This window comes from Parambassis ranga, chromosome 16 (genome assembly GCF_900634625.1).
Source record: "Parambassis ranga chromosome 16, fParRan2.1, whole genome shotgun sequence".
NCBI classification, from domain to species: Eukaryota; Metazoa; Chordata; class Actinopteri; family Ambassidae; genus Parambassis; species Parambassis ranga.
The window spans coordinates 11004092-11024873 of record NC_041036.1 but is presented as its reverse complement, the minus strand read 5'-3'; the positions used below and the strand labels follow the sequence as shown (position 1 = coordinate 11024873).

At 39.7% G+C, this 20782-nt stretch overlaps 3 protein-coding genes across 3 annotated transcripts; 1 reads left to right on the top strand and 2 right to left on the bottom strand.

The window, feature by feature from the left end:
* The first annotated feature begins 4878 nt into the window (after positions 1-4878).
* LOC114448807 (piggyBac transposable element-derived protein 4-like) lies at positions 4879-7438 on the top strand. Its single transcript, XM_028426001.1, has 2 exons — positions 4879-6028; positions 6134-7438. The coding sequence occupies exons 1-2, from the start codon at positions 5296-5298 to the stop codon at positions 7099-7101; spliced, it is 1701 nt and encodes a 566-aa protein (XP_028281802.1). The 5' UTR covers positions 4879-5295; the 3' UTR covers positions 7102-7438.
* A 2916-nt stretch (positions 7439-10354) lies between these two features.
* Positions 10355-15614, bottom strand: paqr7b (progestin and adipoQ receptor family member VII, b). The gene is made up of 2 exons (XM_028425432.1): positions 15477-15614; positions 10355-13538 (listed from the first exon to the last, which is right to left on the bottom strand). The coding sequence occupies exon 2, from the start codon at positions 13523-13525 to the stop codon at positions 12467-12469; it is 1059 nt and encodes a 352-aa protein (XP_028281233.1). The 5' UTR covers positions 13526-13538; positions 15477-15614; the 3' UTR covers positions 10355-12466.
* Positions 15615-17818: 2204 nt separating this feature from the next.
* stmn1b (stathmin 1b) lies at positions 17819-20205 on the bottom strand. The gene is made up of 5 exons (XM_028425555.1): positions 20111-20205; positions 19135-19178; positions 18514-18686; positions 18224-18415; positions 17819-18146 (listed from the first exon to the last, which is right to left on the bottom strand). The coding sequence occupies exons 2-5, from the start codon at positions 19148-19150 to the stop codon at positions 18087-18089; spliced, it is 441 nt and encodes a 146-aa protein (XP_028281356.1). The 5' UTR covers positions 19151-19178; positions 20111-20205; the 3' UTR covers positions 17819-18086.
* Positions 20206-20782: the final 577 nt, after the last annotated feature.

Genomic DNA, 20782 nt, shown 5'->3' with positions numbered 1-20782 from the left:
CGTTCATATAAGGGTCTATGTTTACCATTTCATCCGCCAAGTATTTTATGTTCTGTTCATTGTATGTCTGTTATGCCATGTCTGTCAATTTCTGTAAATTTAGCCTTACTGTAGTTTATTTACTTAATTTTATCTTAGTTTTTATCTTATTGCATGTTAATTATTATATGTTCTTTGTATGCACCAATCACTAAGGCAAATTCCTAGTAATGTGAACCCCCTTCACTTACATGGCAATAAACATGATTCTGATTCTGATTCTGATTCTGATGTGTGTGACCACCCAAAGCTTCAATATCCTCTCAACACTGACTGTCACATCATGTGTTTATTTACTTTGATTAAGCTGTAACATGTTGCAGTAGCTGTTAATAGGACTACTATGGATATAAGATCACCAAGCTACCCTGTGACTGACCAATCAGAGCACTGGAAATATGGAGTTATGATTTCTACGGGGTCCTGAGGGGACCACAACAGGTAAATGACAGAAAGCAATGACTATATTTCAGATATGAGTTGGATGTCCTTATTCAGTAGACCGTACTTATCAGGAGCCCCATGTTGGCAGAGCCTTAGTCTAAATAAGAATATTGTCACATTAAATGGCCTCATAGACTAGATCTGACTCCTGATGCGTTTGAAGAAGTTTCAGGATGCACAAAACCATGACGTTTCCTATGTAACTGGGCTACTAACACCTATCACAATACATCACAGGCTATCACAGAGCCTCTTGTGGCCTACTAACTACTGTTGTATAATAATAACAACCAAAACAGTGCCAGGTGTCACACATTAATGACTACATCATGACAGTACAGCAAAAACAAAGAGAATCTTAATCTAATGTATATTCAATAACAACATTACAAATGCTTTATTTTCTTATTTTATTGCTGCTGCTCAGAATGGTCTTTGTAATGGTGGTTAAAAGAATAAACTCCTAAAATAGATCACTTATTTCAATTATACACACAAATTGACCAGGGATTAAGAACATCTGTGTCTGCTCCTTCAAATGTATTGTACTCCAATAAGACTCCCCTCTACTTTTAAAGCAGACTAACAATGCAATATGTCCTTGAGAGCTATATGTATAGATTTAATACAACGCTAAAGTAGCTCATTTGTTTTACCTTAGAGGGACGAGTGCAACACCCAGGTGGATGTGAGGTCTGTTAGCAAGTTAAAGAACAATCAATTTGTTTAAATTCTGTTACTCCTCTGGCATTTCTGAGTATGTTCATTCATTGCATATACTTTTGTAAATAGCTTATTTTATAGTCATTGTTTTACTCTTAAAAAAATCATTTTAGCTACATGTTTACTGCCACAACTGCATTCGGTGAACAGAACACAAAACACAAAATCTACTGTTGCTGAATAAGCCTGTTTAAACTGTATAAAAAAGGTGGAAAACTCAAGCAGCTCTTCTCTCCAAAGAAAAGACAACATGGTTCTGTTGCTCTTCACCTCAGAAATTCAATTTAATTATTTTGTACTAATCCACACAGTGGATTCCACGGTGTGGATGTAATCCTAGAAAAAAGTGACAATAACTGAGCCAATCCAATTGTATAATCCAAGAATTACATGTAAAAACACCAAGCATTACCAACCAACCGTTGTTCTGTCTTGCTGAAGACTTTCATCATTCACTGAGAAAGGAGAAAGTTATTTTAGCCATCATGAAACAACCCTTTCAACATTGATTTCCCATATAGACGGCTGCAAGGAAACTGCAGTTATTGCAGGCAAACTTAAAATGGCTTCTCATTTTCTGACATGAAAAGCTTGTTCAGACACTTCCATCTGAAAAATTGAAATCAGTGCTGCAGGTGCATGGGTAATTGAATGGTGTGTATTAAGGAACAAAGATCAGCAAAGGAAGCTTGCAGATGGGCTTTGACAAAAAGGATCCCGAGCCATCTGGAGTCCTTTGAGAAAACTCAAAACACTGTGGCAGAGACGGAGGAAGAGAAGGAGGCGACTCTCCACCAGGTGATGGGTTCTGAGCACCGGAACGTATAGATTTTTTTTGTGAGAAGATGGGAAAATGTATGATGGGTAGGGGGATCACATTAGTTGTGCTTTTCAACATTTAAATAAACCTTAGATGCTTCAAATCAATGCACAGCCCATCTACATGAATGCTGTGAACAGAGTGACTCAGAAGCAAACTTTTTACATAAATAACAAAAACAAGTGATTGTAAGTGGGTCAAAGCAAAGGTAATGCAAACATGGAGGGTAAAGAAGCTGTGCTGCAGAAGCACTGAAATAGTTGCTGTCACTTCCTTTACTCAACTCTGAGTAAAAATGTATTCAAGCAACAACATCCACTAAAGCTGCACTAGCACAAGGCTGCTGCAACAAAAACACAATGTCCAGGCATCCTAAAGTTTCTCACTTTGTGGTTATCTGGGTGTAATGTGCAGAGAATCGGTAACCTCGCAGTATACAGAGAGGTTAGGGGGCAGAAGGAGGGAATTCATTATCCTTGAGAGGCTACAGGCTTTGGCAAGAGAGAGAGAGAGACCTTCAGATAGGGCATACGTGGTTCCTCTCCACCTCTGCCGGCTCTCAGTATCTCCTCACCCAGCTCATGATGAATAGGTCCGATCAGCATGCGAGCTGATTGGTGAAGCATCAAGGCAACCGCAAAGATGAAGAGGAGTTAGGAAGCGTCTCTTTTAGCAGAGACGGAATCTAATAGGTTAGTATAACAGTACAGAGCTACAATATGCTATCAAGGACAAGTCAATGTTTGTAAGATTATGAAAGAATGAGTCGGTGCACACAACACACAACACTACACAACACAGTTTAGAATGTTCATCAGCCTTCACAGTTTACTTCGTCAACCCTGTTATCTACATGTTATGCTTTGAATTTCTGTATCTGTCTGCTTAACACTACACAGTGTGGCGACTGATGAGAAAGACTGCAGAAAATTATGAGAACAAAGAATAAACACTTTGAACTATAAAACACATTTTGGTTGCTAAATGCTGCCCTGGAAAACAATGACATTTAACACAATGCACCAATAAAAGAGGGCAGCTGAGTGACAAGTATGTATATAACATTCACAGTGCTGTCAAAGTGTTCACTGGAGAAAGACGTCTCAGTGCTGTTTCTCATTTGTCAAGCGCTGTAGAATGTCACCGATATATATTAATATAAAGCAAGGCCAGGTAATTGTTCCACTGTGTTGTGCAAGCTTGTATAACAACAACAGCGTGTCTCATCATCTCATCAAGGCACCTACCCTCCCACATCAGCTGCAGTGTCCACACTTTGGGACCAAATCAAGAGATGCTTATGTGAGAGGTAAGGCCGGCTTTTGAAGCCATTTATTACTCAAGTGGAAGTACAGATGCAGGGGTTTAAAAATACTTTAGTAAAAGTTGGAGAACTGACACAACATTTCTACTCAAGTTGAAGTACAGAAGTATGTAAAAATACTTTAAAGTATAAAAGTACAAAGTAAATACTCAAAAAAACATTTTTTTGAGTGGGGCAAAACTAGGTGGAAGTCACATCACTATAGCGACTGCGTATTGAGCGTCATCAACAAACGTTACAATGGAAGATATGATGACCAGCTGTACACCTTAATATTGTAGCGTGAGCGTGTAGGCATGTTTAAAACACACTTTCTTTGAATGTAAAAGCATTCCCAAGCTTAGCTGCTTAAGTAGCATGAATCTGTGAGGACATTGAACTGATACACTGGAGTAGCCTTCCCATCATATTTTATTATTCAATATCCTCAATATATATCAAGACTCACCAGCTTTACACATGGTTTTTTAGACAGTTTTTAGACAGAGTTCCAACACTTAACTGTGTGTGTCTTTTCTTGAATTGTAGCATACACATAACCAGTAGCAACTGGTCAACTCTGTGTCAAGGAGCCGGCTGTAGGTAATAAGTAAAGAGAGAGGCTGCTAAATGGATGATAATAAAAGGCAATGAAATAAATAATAAGCATTTCCCATTTATACTGTGATTGAAGGACATTATAAAAACACAGCGTGGAATGACACCTTCACTCTTCATCCACATCTAGACTCTAACTCGGTCCAGCAGTACAGTTTCTCTCGGTCCGCAGCTTTCAGCTATCTGTCCGGTTTGTTGACATGGCCCATGTTGTTCAAGATCTTCTATTAATGGCAAGAGAGCGACATCTTTGGAGCCCTTTGAGGATAGATGACGGTAGAACACGAAAACATTTTCTAAAAGACACATGATCGGCCCGCAACCGGGTAACAGGACTGTTTTCAAAAGGTAAAAAGTACAAATATTTTTGTGAAAATGCCACGAATAGAAGTAAAAAGTAGGCAGAAAAATAAATAGTGGAGAAAGGTAGAAATACCCCAAGGTAACAAAGGTAACGAAGTTACCCAGAGCAACTGTAAGTAATACATAGCAACAGTCTGTTCTTCAGAAATAATAAACTGCAGAGTGCTGCAATCAGAACATACCATTCTACAAAGTCTTATAGACTATAGCGTCATTTTAGTATTTCTTAGTCTATATCCCCTGACGTCCTGTGATTCCAATGATAACATACATGTTATCATTGGAATCACATCTATGCATTTTACGCCTTTCTCTTGTAATTTTATAGTGTTTTTTTTATAGTGTTTTACGATGTGATGTTATTAGAAGTGCTGGCAGGATAGTGTGAAATTCAGATTAACCAAGTGGTCTCCCTCTGTCTCCAGTTTTTATGCCCAAAGAGCCAACTTGGTGATGCCCTGCAGGCAATCCTCTAAATGAATAGGAATGTAGCCAAAACAGCTATTTTAATAGTCACTTAATTTTCTTACTTAAGCATTTGTTTATTTAACCCTCCTGTTGTCCTCGGGTCAAAATGACCCGCTACTGTGTTTAAAAACCCCAAAAAATGACCTTAATGATAATTTTTGTACTTGAAATTTTATGACTTTTCCTAGATTGACCCAAACTTTAAAAAAAGTGAATTGTTGCCTTTGTTCACACTATCATGTATGCTGTACAAAAAAAGGTACAAAGGTGGTCTTCGGGTCAAAATGACCCAACAGTGAAATTCAACTAAAATCACAGTCACAGAGTTATTTACACACAACAGAATGTGAGAATGTTTTAGTTCTGCCTCAGATCAATCAGTAGCAGACGTAAACAATCAGTAGCAGACGTAAATAAGACAAGAGTTCTCGTGGACAGTGCCTTTGATCTGTGGATTTCCAGAAGTTATAAAGGTGCTGCAGATGACATTACCCCCATATCTCTCTGTGCTGAAGCCATGAGTGCACGTTATAACGTCCAAAAGGCTCTGGAGCTGATTTTTTCAGATGTCCAGCAAGACAACTCTGATTCAGAGGAGGAAGTGGTATCAGAAGAAGAAGATGGGGAGGAATACAACCCAGAGCATGATGAATCATCTTCAGAAGAAGAAGAAAATGCTGAAGCTGAAAGAGAGACTTTCCTTTCAAAAAACAGCAAAATAACATGGTTCTCGGAAGCATATGACCAACATGGCAGGGAGGCAGAACAAAATGTCATAAAGATGACCCCAGGACCCACAAGATATGCTGTTTCTCATGCCCATGACATTGTCTCTACATTCTACCTGTTCATCACACCAGCAATAGAAAAAATAATCCTGGAGATGACAAATCTGGAGGGTTTTCGCAAAAATGGAGACAGCTGGAAAAAGATGGATGAGACTGATCTGCGGGCCTACTTAGGGCTGCTCATCTTAGCAGGTGTTTACAGGTCCCGAGGTGAGGCTGCAGCCAGTCTATGGGATGCAGAGAGTGGAAGGCCAATTTTCCGAGCTACAATGCCACTCAAACTCTTTCACACCTATTCAAGACTGCTACGTTTTGATAACCGCGAGTCAAGACCAGCGAGACGTGTGACAGACAAACTTGCAGCCATAAGAGAGGTCTGGGATAAGTGGGTGGAGCGGCTGCCCTACCTCTACAACCCAGGGCCTGATGTAACAGTGGATGAGCAACTGGTTCCATTTAGAGGTAATTTATTTTCATATTTCTAATAAAAGTGATTTTCACTATTGAATTATATGACTGTTTTCTGTGACTCAGATACAAATTATTGATGCTAATCTCTGTCCAAAGGTCGTTGTCCTTTCCGCCAGTATATGCCCAGCAAGCCAGCAAAATATGGGATCAAGTCATGGGTGGCTTGCGATGCCAAATCAAGCTACGCTTGGAAGATGCAAGTCTACACTGGGAAGCTGACCAGTGGAGGTCCAGAGAAGAACCAGGGGATGAGAGTAGTGCTTGATGTGACAGAGGGACTGAGGGGTCACAATGTGACATGTGACAATTTTTTCACCTCTTATGAACTCGGACAGCAGCTCCTGAAGAGGAAGATAACCATGGTTGGCACAGTTCGAAAGAACAAGCCTGAGCTCCCACCTGCACTGCTTGCAACAAAGGAGAGAGAGGTCTTCTCATCCAAGTTTGCCTTCACACCCACCACCACCCTAGTGTCCTACATCCCAAAGAAAAATAAGAATGTAGTACTTCTGAGCACACTACACACAGATGCTGGCATTAGTGATCGTGAGGACAGGAAGCCATCCATCATCCTAGACTACAACTGTAACAAAGGGGGTGTGGACAATCTAGATAAGGTGATTGGAACCTACAGCTGCAGAAGGATGACTGCCCGCTGGCCCCTGGTCATCTTCCACAACATCATTGATGTTTCCTCTTACAATGCCTTTGTGATTTGGAGAGAGATCAACCCAACCTGGATGCCTCGTAAGCAGAACAAGAGGAGGGTGTTCCTGGAGCAGTTAGGAAAGGCACTTGTAACACCACTTATTGAAAGGAGGAAGCATTTCCCCCGCACAGAAGCCTCTGCAGCAGTTGTCAAAGCTATACAGAGTGCAGGAACCCCTGATCAACCTGAGGATCCAGCTGCCACAGCCACTGCCCCAGCCGGGGCAAGTAAAAGAAAGAGATGTCAGTTCTGCCCGCCAAAGAAGGACTGTAAAACACATACTGTGTGCAGTAGGTGTAAGAAATATATCTGCAAGAGCTGTGCATTTGCATACTGCCCTACATGTGCTAATTAGTTGAATTATTGTTGTTTAGTTGGGTTATATTGTTTTTTGGATTGTATATTTTCTTACATTGTTCACTGGCAAAAAAATCAGAAGAATCTAACTCATTGCGATGAATTAAGAGGCATTCGATATTCCTTTTTGAATATTTGTTTTGTTTCTAAAACTATAGAAATGCAGGTGAAAAGGGAAAACTCAAGTATTTACATGTTTTGTGGTTAATGTTTCTTCAAGCAAAATAAAATTTGGTGTTTAAAAATCGAATAAACTGCTTATATTATTGTGGATTTAGTGAAGACGGGTCATTTTGACCGGGAGGACACGGGGTGTATAGAGGATATGAGGACAACAGGAGGGTTAATGGACGATGAATCTACAACAAAATCAGGTTTGAGAGGAGATTTTTTTTTCTTACCATGTATCTATTATCCTCCGCATAGTATATTATAAGCGATGAGTACATCAGAGGACAGATCTTACATTTCCATTCTGACTCATTTCTAACTTGCAGTCTGATAATGCATTGTTCCATTCTTCATATGATTACATACCCTCATAAGAGTGATTTTCCCCAAAGCCTTTCTCCTCATAATAACAAGAGCAAGAGACCATATGAAAATGCCACAATAACAAAGGATGTGGGAACAAAATACCTGGCAGCAAAGAAGAGGTTCATCAAAAAGACAGAGAGAGATGGAAAAAGAAGTTGGCCGTCTCTCACCTGGCAAAAAGAGAAGCCGATTTAATAACTCTGAACAAAGCCATTCCCTCTAGCAAGTCAAACCTTTAATTACACAACATGATATGAGACCAAGGCCACCCAATATTACCTTGGTAACCTTGATACAAATCATACAAAATAAATGAAGCGTTTAAAAGGGAACGGAGAAGAGCAGTATAGCTTTCTAACACAACTCGCAGACACTGGAACCAAGAGGGAAAGGAGGCGAGCGAAGCTGAGAGGAAAGGGGGACGGCGAGCTGCTGCAGAAGCAGGCATATGAAAATTGATGGAGTCTGGGGAAGCAATTGATAGTTAGAGGACAGGAAGCAGGCTGTAAGGCAATTATCACTATCTCTGCCGTGTGATTTAGGACCGTCTGAGTGTGTAATACTGCCAATTAATCACATCCAAGGTAGACAGATCAAGAGCCCATTTCTGCCTTAAATTTCAATGATTCTTTTCCATCACTGGAAAATGTACTTTAGAGATGTTCTAATTAGCGCAGAATATGAATTTCCATTCATATGTGTATGTGTATTTAGGACGGAGCGAGACACGTTGATAAGCTTGATGAGGCATTTCCTTATATGAATGCAGTGTAGAAGCCAGTTTAATCATCACAAATAAAGCTGCTTAGAAATATCAACTAGAAGGCACGACGCTATGCAAACCCACACAAACTTCCATATGTAAACAAAACCAAGTGTTATCCACATGTACACAATATACATATGCATATACTGCAAATCATCATCCCACAAAATTGCAGTGTGAGCAAGATGCTGCTGCTTACATTTAATCATCTAACATTAATAAGCAAATAAATTCAGCAATAATCCCCTTTGTTATTATTTTAATGTGAAACATCATATAGTGTGTTGCTCTGCTGATCCAGGGTATTGATGATTTGTTACAACAGAAGGACATCACTATCAATAAAAGTGATTTGAAACTGTTCTGATTGATTTTGCTGCAGTACATCAACATTGTTTGGAAAGACATACAGATCATTTGTGCCCCCTAAAGGAAAGAAGATTCAATCTTGTAAATGTTGCCTTTGTGTGTGATGAAATAATTCTTTGAAGGATTATTGAGCCTGTCAATAAGAACTCAAAACAATTCGTTTTTTTTTTCTTTTTTTAAAGGGCTAGGTACGGTTTGGAGCTCTCAATATAATCTGTTTGTCACAATACGAACCTGTATAAACAGTGTCATTGAAAGTCAATGCAGACATTTCTTTATTTTCTGATTTATGATTAGTAGAGTTGTGATTAAGCTATTTAAGCCACTTAAGTCTTTGACATCAGAAACCTTGAATACTAGTATTTTAACACCATCTATCAAATTTGTATTATTAAAGTTCAGAACACCTGACATATGCAAATCAAGGACACCCTTTTACCTCAGAGTTACTTTAACCTGAGACAATCCTGTTATTATGTTATCCTTTAGTTTAACCTTGGAAAAGTGTGTCTGAACAAACAACAAGGCTGCCCCCTAGTGGTGTTTGGAAAAAAGCTACATACATTTAACTGGAGGTATGTCTGAGGGATGCCAGGAGTATTTACTGCCTCATAACCTGCAGTCCAGGTCCATTACTCTCCCAGTGCTGGAGCCAAATATAATTAACTACACACTGTGCATTTTACTGAGCAGATAGCACTAGTGATGAGGTTGTGTGCTAAATGTAATCTACATTTATTGTCTGCACAATGCAGCGTGTGTGTGTGTGTGTGTGTGTGTGTGTACACAATGGTTTAAATGGAAGATTTACAACCACACAATTGAAATTAGTCTTTATGTCTTATAATCATATTTTAAATGTATTTATTACTGACCTCAATGCACAAATGTGACCACATGAAATGTGCAGATTTTACTGATATAACCTGTGGAAGCAAAAGATAGGCCTTAATGATGACATGACAGCAGAGTTTGTTCACACTGGGTCAGGTTGCTTCAAATTACAGCGAATGTGAAAGCTAATATTCAAACTTTGGTGTTCACTATGCAGACCGACACTTGCCTGTTCAGGGGTCTTAGATCTGTTCTAAACAATTTCTGAATGAATGCTGCCACACGACATACAGCATAAGACCTGCTCAATCAAGCTGCAACTTAACACACATATGCATTTTATATCAATCGTTTGGATGTTAACACACCACATGCTGACTAAATATATTTTAGCAATGAATTTGGTTTGTACCATGCACAGCTGTATTCCCTAAAGTGAAGAAAAAGCAACTGTATGTGTCCAACACTTAGAAAATGGAGGAAAACTTCTTTTTTACTTTAATTTTTTGATTCAAACTTGGAACAACTTCATAAAATATGGTACAGATGGTATACAAATGATTTCTTCAGTGCATGCATTTGACTTTCAATACAAGTATTCAGTCCATCAGTCTAGATTTAAACAATTATGTCATTTCTTTACCTATACGATCTTGAACCTGTAAAAAAAACTAACTGGAGACCTTTGAATGTTACTGTAACACTTTTATTTTCTTAAATACCACAGAATATTAGTACAGTCAGTTACACAGATTTTTTTAGAAGGATAAAGGGAAACCTTGGGTATACTACATTTATACTCAACCACACACACACACACTCACACATGCACGCACACACAGTGCCGGTGATAGTCCAGTTAATCAGCATGCAACTTAGATAATCTGACAGAGTATCCTTGTTGCCACAAACAATCTGTTTAGCCAAAAAAAAATATTACCTTGTTCCACTGTTCTCTGTGACACATGGAAACTAACTATGATCTCAGTAGTAACTGCTTTGGTCCTTTTGATGGTCAGGACAGTAATCTTATGTTACATGTGTGGCTGATGACAAGTATAAAAATCATTTGCCTAGAATGAAGCTTTTCAGTAAAGCATTAGACTGCATGTGTGCTAAAATTTGTCTTAGGCATGAGCTCCACCAACAGATACACGCGAAACCAGAATAATCACTTCAAAAGCCTCCATGCATGTAAACAGAGTGCGCGTGTTCAGCTACAGTATGTACAGAGTTGAGTCAGGCAGTGTATGATGAGACGAGAGCATCAAAACTTAAGAGTTAGGGGCGATAATGTGTTTCTATTCAGGAGGTCAAGAAAAAAAATAAAACAATATTAAATTAAGTAGACATTCTGTCTCTGTCTTCATCTTTCAGTAGTACCATCCCTGAAGTAATAACAGATTCATTGGCACATTACACAGTGTCATGAACAGAGTGCAGTCATATTTCATATAGATCATTTAAGTTTTTGTGAGCAAAGCAACATTTTCTGTGAATCTGTGTGCGCCATATTTTTATAGGACGAAAACAAAGAGGTATGATGATGTATTCATACCTTTACATTCTGATAAGCAGGAGGACACTAAACAAAACACACTGTGAAAGAAAGCAGGAAAACAAGAACATGCTATATTCCATTAGAAAATGATGCATTCAAGTTCTGAATGCTGGTAGGTGGAGAGAAAATGGGGACAACTTCCCAGAAGAAATACAGCTTATATATATATATATATATATATATATATATATATACACACACACACAAGGTAAGAAACAAGTGCAAGGCTAAGCTTTCATAGACATTCACACACAGAAATATACACAGTATATACCGAAAGACATGCGTACAGACACATACATATCCATCATACAAAAACTGAGAAGCAGAGCAACAGTCAGATGCAAATTTTGTGACTCAGATCTGATTAACTGACACTGAAATACACTGGCCAAGCACTGACATCATGGGATGTTTAAAAAAACAAAGTCGAAAGCTGAAGTTCCAGCCCTTTGAATAAAAACTATTCAACTACAAATAGACATCAGGAAGGTTTCACCCATTGCTTAACCACTACAGACTGCCAGCCTGGTTTTCAACAGAAAATCATCACCCCAAGAAAAAAAAACAAAAAACGTCTGCTTGTTTAAACAGAAGGAGATACAACATTTGGTTTTCAAATCGGGTTCTCAACTTTCCTTGATGGCATTTAAAACATTTGTGTGGCACAGTGACAGTGCCTCGATAAATTTAAAGATGCTTTAATACCCAAACAGAGGGGCAATGTCAAGAAGAGAACCGCTGAAGACCACCACCAATTCAAACTAGAGTCAAAAATACTAATAGCTGCATGATTTTAAAAGCTACAATTGATTAAGACAGTCAGATGTTTATAAACACGGTAAAACGGGACAGTTCACCCAAAATTTCGTTTTTGTGCCGATCGCGATTAAAAGGGAAGGCAATGGAGAACACATTAACCAGTGCTGCAGGCCACAGGAACAGTAGGAACATTAGATTTTAGGGTGAACTGTCCCTTTAAGAAAGCAGTCTCCGTCTGTTTCTGTGTGGTGCAGAAACACATTCTTTTAAACTATAAAACAAAGGAATGAGGATGAAAGGACCTGATGCAGTATTTTGAGTATTATCTGCATTGCTACAGAAAAACGTTTCCCTTGTTGTCACTGTAAGTCACGAAAAAAAACCACATCCTCAGTCACTTTTTAGTTCACTGTAGTTTGGCAGATCACAGAGAAGAAATAATCAGAAGTCACTGTCACAAGCTGATACCGTTCATTGACAAAAAAAAAACAGTCACTACAGAGTAAAATAAATTAGATTTCTTTTTTTAAATTGTTACTCTTCCTTCTCGTGGAGAGAGGCACGTACACGATTGCGCACATAAAAAGCAGTAAGAGCACTGCAGCAGGCAGTGAAGATGAAGAGTGCAACGGCATCATGAGCGAGGTCTCCGTGGAGGCGCTCGTAGATGGGACGACGCTCTGTGAAGTCTGTTCGCAGGGCCTCGATCTGCGTCAGGGTGCACACCACCACAAACACATGAAAGATCTGGTGCCCCTGCCCGATGAAGTCACACTTCCCAGGGAACAAACTTTCTGGGTGGGGGCAACAAAAAAAATAGGAGCCAATTAGGAAAAAGACAACGTGATAGAAATGGTACGTCACAATGGGATCAGAGCAACCGTCCCGATAGCAGCTGTAAATGCGATGAACCACAGGGCTGATATCTAGAACGTAAGCTAAGGCTGAGGGCACCACTTGGAAGAGCTTGATGGCCACTTTGGACAGCTCGGGGCCGGCATATTTGCCATAGCAACAGCCAAAGCAAGTAAGCCAAGACAAGAAGGCTGCGGCAGGTAGAAAGAACCCTTGCACTGTAGTGTGCAAATCTTTCTCAATGGCATAGTAGTAGTGTGCCAGAGCGCTACCGTACTGATAGACAGCGACCCCGATGTAGTCGAGGAAGTAGAAGCTGTAGTAGGAGAGCTCGGATTTGGCAGAAAGAAGATGAGCAAGAGCACTAAAGGAGAGGTAGGTGAAGGCTGCCAGGAGCACGATGAAGAGAGGCTGAGCATGAGGATCTCGCAGAAAATCCACCGTCTCCGAGATCTCCTGCCACTTCACCAAGATAATGAGTGCAGCCAGCAGATGGGTCCACACATTGAGGGTCTCGTTGTGCCTTTGGAAAAGGGTGAGGAAGTAGTAACGCCAGCTTTGGTCCGGCTGTCTGTAGCCGGTGAGGATGTGGCGCTCCTGAAACACCAGGGGAACGTCTGACAGCTTCACGGTGCAAGGCAGCGTCGGGAAGGCCGATTCCAGCAGCTGAGGGATCTGTCGCAGCTGCTGCGCGTTGATAAACAGGCGACCGATCTGCTCCATCACCACTGTTGCCATGGCAAACTGGGGACTACAAGAAGATGGAGAGAATGAACCAACATTCAGTTAGTCAATGTGTGTCAGGGCTACAGCCTTATTTATGTCTGTCCACATGTAGAGTGATATTATCCAAAGGAAAGAACAGAAAAACACAAAAATAAACTTAACTCAGCAAGCTCGACACATTTTCTCTGGTTGCAGATTTTGCTGATTATACTGCATTTTATTTTGTGCAGCAAAATGAACAAAACAAAACTTTTCAGACAAAAATAAACACATTGATTGATCTGACAAATAACTCAAAGCAAATTAAAACCTTTGGTTAAATGACAATAAAGATCAATGCTTCATTATCAGTTTTTTTTTTTAATTTAAGCTGAGGTGATTGATTTTTTTTTTTTGCTTGTAGCCACACAGGGGTAGTGGAACAGACAATCAATTTTGGCTCTCATTTTTTTTAATATGCTGTCAATCAGGAGAAATATGTATTAATTTGAGCAGCTAGATTTTTACTGTGTCCACCGACAAATCACTAACTGTGTCAGTATGCACAGTGATGTACAATAGGTGGCTGACACAGCTGCTCTCCGTGGCTGGAACTGAGGCTGTGGGCCAGTAAAACAAAGCAACAACTTATACATACAGCCTCCATACACATGAAGTGCGATCAGTGTTCAGAGGAACTCACTGCACTCGTTACTGCAGTATTCTAATTTGGAGAGGTGAGTGATCCTGACGTTTGAACCATTGGAATGGTGTCTCCGAGAGCTACTCCACAACATCATGCATCACTTTGACAGATAGTTGCACCTGCGGTGCCATAAAACTCTGACCTTAGCAGCCCTTATTATTCATAAATCCTGCCAGCCAGGCCTCCTGGAAACTGTAACTTACTTCCTGAAAAGTCCAGAACTTAACACAGGATCAGCATGTTTTTGCATCATCTAAGTTTAAAAAAAAATAACATAATCTGTTTTGGGTTCATTTGGCAGCACACACACAATATAAAATGCAGCAGACTCGACTTGAGGTTGCTCAGTCATCACATGTCAAATTATCAGGGCAGCAATACCAACTTTGCATCTCTACATGTGTGATAAGAAGCTAATCTGCTTGTTAAGGTGGGTCTTTTCTCGACTAAACTGAAGGGAAACATCACTTACAGTTCATCGAGTTCTTTGGCTCTAAACATATGTCATTTCCTGTTAACTGCAACACAAACAATTAGAAGCTATAGACATTATAGGCTACTGCTTTGCCGGTAATGTGGCCTACAGCTGCCTATAAGAACCAGCTCGACATATTGTAGGCTTAAGGCAGAGCAGGATTAAAAATCATTTGATCTCCTCTTCAGGTCTTCCTGAGCTCCTGTGCTGGACTTGTCAGTGGGAGGTTGGGGTGGGGGGGTGATAAATTCAGAGAGCCGAGATCAGGCTGTGTAGGATGATCATGGGCCAGAGAGGATCAGGAGGAGGAAAGGCGTGGAGTGATGAATGGGAGCAGGCGTTATATAACCCCATCCGCCGTCCACACCCTGGGCTTCAACCAAGGGGTTGCAATCCTTCTAAAATATTTATGGATGTGGCTCGGCTATAGGACCAAGACGCGTGTGTGTATATTAACGGTATTTTAACGCAGGCCTGTAGTCTTTGTATGGGGCCTGTAAGATTCCCAGGAGCGGATCTGCACCTGATCGGCATGTCTGTTCAAAATGTAACATCCAGTGTCGGAAATTAATTTGTATTCGTGTTTCCACCGACCCTCCTGGGGTTGCTTTAATTTCCCGTGTGCACCACAGCCCTAAGCTGTGCTGCTGTGTGTTGTATCTAAGGCTGAGAAATGCCGCTGCACACTGATACAACCTGACAGGGTGTTCAGCCATCGAGGCTCATCTCATCTCATCTCACGGTATGCCACTTGAACGCATCATGCTACCAGAAACAATACATGCAAATATAAAAGGACATACCTGTCGACGGTAGAAAAAAAATCCAAAGTCTTAGCTGAAGCAATCGATGAATGAATTCTTGGGAAACGTGGATAACATTGTTTGAGGGGTGAGCTCAGAGAGGATGACCGTGACGGGAGCAGCAGCAGCGGCGGCAGCGCCTGGTGACTCTCAGGGCGCAACTGCTGGGAAGACACAAGGAAGCCTGACAGGCGGGCCTGCTGACCAATCAGCAAACAGGAGGCCCATCGCTTCTACAGGTTTCGACCAATCAGCGCTGCCGCCCGGCAAATCAGCCAATTGCTCAGTCTGCACAGACATTCTTCCACTGCCATATTGCTTTCAGTTAAGGTGATCAATCTGCTGATTGAGTTAATTCTCGAATCCTTAACTCTAGGATTTATCCCTTTTATATTTGCTTCCTTTTAAATATAATTTTTAGAATTTTATTTTATTTACCTTACCTTATTTATATTTCTAACCTGTTTCTGCACCTGCAATGTGAGCAGATTCTCCCTGTGATTAATATAAGTATTTCTGATTTCTGATAATACTGAGATGACAAGAGAGGTTATTTAACGTTGTCTCATGCCTTCTCATTCTACTACACTCATGCTACTACATTTTAACCGCAGACTGTAAATACATATGGAAGACAACCCTTAAACATTTATAGGATAAGTAAAGTAAATAAGATTTGTGCCACCTGATTTTTATGGGGACAAAGGCAAGATTTTATGCATGATGTCTGAATTTGCTTAAAAATATCCTTTCTAAATTACAGCGAGAACTTCACTGCGTGTCATTTGGTTATCAAAGCAAGCAATTTCCCTGCTTGGTTAGTGTGGTCACACTGCTGTGTCTTTCCCTTGTTTAGCATTCAGTTACAATGTTACCATTGTTAACCTCTGCATTTCTCAAAGATCTGCATTGTTTCTTGATTGTAACCCTCCTCCGGTGTTTCCTAACAGAGATGGATTCATGGCGTGCCCACGGTAACAATGAACATCTGTTGGCTTTCTGGGTATTCATCCATTCTAGGACGGTTGTTGTTTTTCACCTGAATAATACCAACTTTAAAAAACAACACTGCTTATATTTTGGAGTATCCAGCAAAAGTCATTAGAATTATGCAGAAGATGGTGAGAGAAATCATCCTGAAGGGGAGCCAGCTTCTTCCCCAGAGAGGTGGAGGAATGCTGTGAGATGTCATTCCAGGCTGATGAGTGCAGCCATTTCTTGCAAATACATTGCAAAGTGTGTGTAATAATACAAACTCAATTCTGTAAATTCAGCATTTGAACTAGCAAACACCTACATGACCTGACTGAAATACTGATGCAGTTAATTCCAGGGTTTATACTTATACAGGTGTATAGTCCATTTAGCAAACAATACAAACTAAGTTATACCGGTATCTATACAAGACTGGTCCATATATGTGTGTGTTTTGTAATGTAACAACCAATAGGAAAATGCAAAATTGAAGGACAAAAACTTGAACTGAAGAGCACATGCAGCTTCACAAAAACTGCTGCAGGCACCCTCCATCTTGAACATGTGCCAATGTAAACAAACCTATAATTGCTGACAAGAAGACTGACTGCTTTTACAAGACAACAGATCACGTAGCATGCAGGTGTCACCTCTTATCTGTCTGTGGCCATAATCTTCAAAATGACAACAAATATAAACACTCACATCTTCTAAAATCACATTGTATGTAAATGACCAGATGACCCTCACTTTTTGCATCATGACTGAGTAGAATGAACTCCTTTACACAATGTGGAGGTGATGAGATTATGAGATTACAAGTAGTTTATGCATTGCTAATGTATTATGTTTTGTTGGCTTGAGCCAAAGCATTTATATAGTCATTGTACACATTGTACACATAGTTCGATAAACTATACTTGGAGGTCTTCTTGTTCTGATCCAGTTTTCTGATGTGGGAGAGTACCTGGTTGATATTTTCACTTTACAAATAAGTTCATGTGGCAAGCTTTTTTTTTCAGAAAACAACTGAAGGCTTGGGCGAGCTGTCACACAGCACCAAGACTTCCATGAGCAAAATGAATAATTGCAACCATACAGCATTTCTGTGCACTGGGTGTGGTCACACTAACACAAACTAAGACCAGCAGTCACTCACAAACAAGCAGATAGAATTCACTTTAAAAGTTCCTGTTTAAGAGCGTTACAATGGCCAGTAGGTGTCAGCACTGTCAAATATAATTGGTGTTCAGTATTTCACAGGTAAAGGAACACTATTACTCGAGAGTGATATAACCATACTGCCAAATTATTTCTTAGCCTACTTTGTCCTTTATAGAGTTATGAAAAAAATCACTCAACATACAAACGGTGGAAATATATCTTTATTATTACTGCATTCTATAGTCAAATACAAACAGTATCAAATGAATATAATGAATTTAAACATGAAGCAAATGCCTCTTAAAATAGATACAGTGGAATCAGCTGCCAAAGAGAAGTAGAAAAATAGAAAACTATATCTACACCAAAGCTAACAAGTATAACCAACTCTACAAGGAACTGCAGATACTATAAAAATAAAGCTCATTTTTGGAACTGTTAAAACTGTTTTCTAGCCAATGAATGAAGGAATTAATTCCCCTCTTCTTTCATTGCCTCCTTATTCTTCCTGACTTGTTCCAGCTTCTTGACCTGTTGGCATTTAAAAAGAGAAGTTGAAGAATCATAAATGTTTTTCCCCCCTTTTTCTTTATTTGTTTGTACATTACCTTCTCCTTAAGCTTCTCATTGAGAGCTGCCAGCCTTGCTTCACGGTTCTCTTTGTTTGCCTCCATCTTCTGCTGGATTTTCTCTTGCGCCAGCTTGCAGAAGTTGCCTTGTTCCTCTATGGCCTTCTGGATGACCTCCTTCTCGTGCTCTCGTTTCTCAGCTAAATGTTTCAGCACTTCAGCCTCCTGGCTCTGACAAACAAAGGAGAATTTTACAAGAAGTTAAAAGAATATTAATTTTTAAATCTCGCTTATCCCAACTCTTAACAAAGTGCTGATTCGGTAGATACCCTGCGTCTTCCCTCTGCAGCTTCTAGCTTCTTCTTTATCTCATCCAGCGATGTTTCCCTTTTCTTAATTGGAGTCAAAGGAAATTCCCCCTTAGCATCTGGAGTTGAGGGGCTTAAGATGACCTCAAACGCTTGGCCAGATGCGCGCTTATTCAGCTCCTTAACTGTGATGTCTGTAAAACAGAAGTTTGATGTTAAAAACATGCAGAATTATCCTGTCCTACGTTCATCAGTTTATACACATCAGCAGTCACTTTATGTTGTTATGACTTGTCTTCCTGAGGATAATGACAGGAATCATTTTTTAGGGGTCACTGCTTTGTTCAGAGAGGTCAGAAAAGAACAATAATCCCTGCTATGTGGGAGCATTCTTCACTTTCAAAGAAAACAAACTTTGACAAAACAAGCATGTTCATTGTACATGTGCTGTCTCTGCACCCATATTAAGAGATTATATGGTTAACTAATTTTTTTTCTTGCAGCTGGTTGCAGTTTTGCACTATTCCTCTACTAATATTATACTTATATATGATATTATTAATTTAACAGTACAGATACGTTCATTTTAAAATCAACATTTTTTCTCAAAAATCAGTGTAATATAGAATAGTTTACACTTACCTCCACAGGTTGACATGTTTGCAGAAATGTTTCTTTTAATACCACTGTGGAAAATACAAAATCAATTAATTTATGTCAAGCAAAACATACACTTAAAATGGACAAACCTTAATTGTCTCATAAGGATGCTGAACATTTAAAATTCATCCATTAGTAGTGGGGGCTGAAGGTCACAGCTCATTTTGGTTAAAGGTTATAGGTCCTGTTTTATTATAATTTAACCACAGATCTGGACATGTAAAGACAAGCTAATAACTTCATTCATCTGTCAGTGGCTTTAGTTTAAATGTAATCCATAATCTTCTGCACACATCAGAGTAATACAGCAGCTATATTGTATTACAGTTATAAACCGTTACAACACATGACATAACATCAAGAAAATCAGGTTCTCCACCTCTGTGATGCTACAGCTTCATACTGTAAGGAAACACAACCTGTGTGTAGCACAGCTGCATTGGGACAAAAATGGCGGGGGAGGGGTAAACCACTGTGCAAGACCTTCTTGAATATAAAAACAATTTGACCACAATCATGATAGAAACAGGTACAAGACGGACGCAGCACTCGGCTAACCCTCTAATATTTGCTATAGCTAAACATGTGGACTTCAAACATAACTTGAACATAGTTACATAACGACACAAAACCAGCCAAACTTAATCATATTATTTATCGATCTACTGTAGCTATATTGCCGTATATTGCCATAAGCAAATTATAGAATAAGATGCGACATGTTTGTCATTTTACTTACTTTGAACAGCATTATTAAACAAGAGTTGCTGGGAAACCAAACTAACTAGTTTCTGTGCAGCAGCCATAACAACAAAGTCTGTTATTTACTAACTTCAGTGATGCACAACTGAATCCTGAACGCAGCATAAAGTGTCTTAAAGTGTCTTTACATATATTAACCCTTTATCTGTAACGCCTGGACGCTCGGTTAAACATTTGCATGAGGCATTGTTCTCACCGTCAAGTGCTTCAGCTTGAAGAGCAGACCTCCGCCGCCTCTTTCTTCTCCTCTATTCAAACCGCCAACATCTGCACCTTCGCGCAAAAACCTACAGAGCCCCTACGTCACCACGGATGTCTTCATTTATTGGTCCAAACCCACCAATCGGAGCGAGGGCTCAGACTGGAAGCGCCAGGAAGAGGAGAAAAAAACAACAACACAAAGCTGGCAACATGGCCTGTAGCCTATACCGTCCATGATCATGGCACACGCACAGCTTAATGTTGCGTAACATCGACGTAACCGCAACATATGCGATGATAAACATTCATCTAGTGAATGTTGCAGTCAAAGGAACAAAGTGTGTGTTTCACTGTGTAACACCTGAAAATATAAAGTCTGAAATGTCACCTCTGTGTGAGCAGGAGACACCAACCTGTGCATTTGAGGAGGCTTTGTGTCAGACCATGCTGCCTTTTTATTTTATGACCTATTGCCACACTTACAGCAGATAACACCAACTCTAATAGCCTACAGACCCTGTCAGACCAACATATACCACTTGTGCAAAACATTACCTTTATTCTTACCTATATATCCTAAACATATTACAAGTTGAGAGAATCTTGTAGAATTAAAATGGAAAAGTAAAAACATAATAAAAAATGTCAGTATAAAAAGTATCCAAAA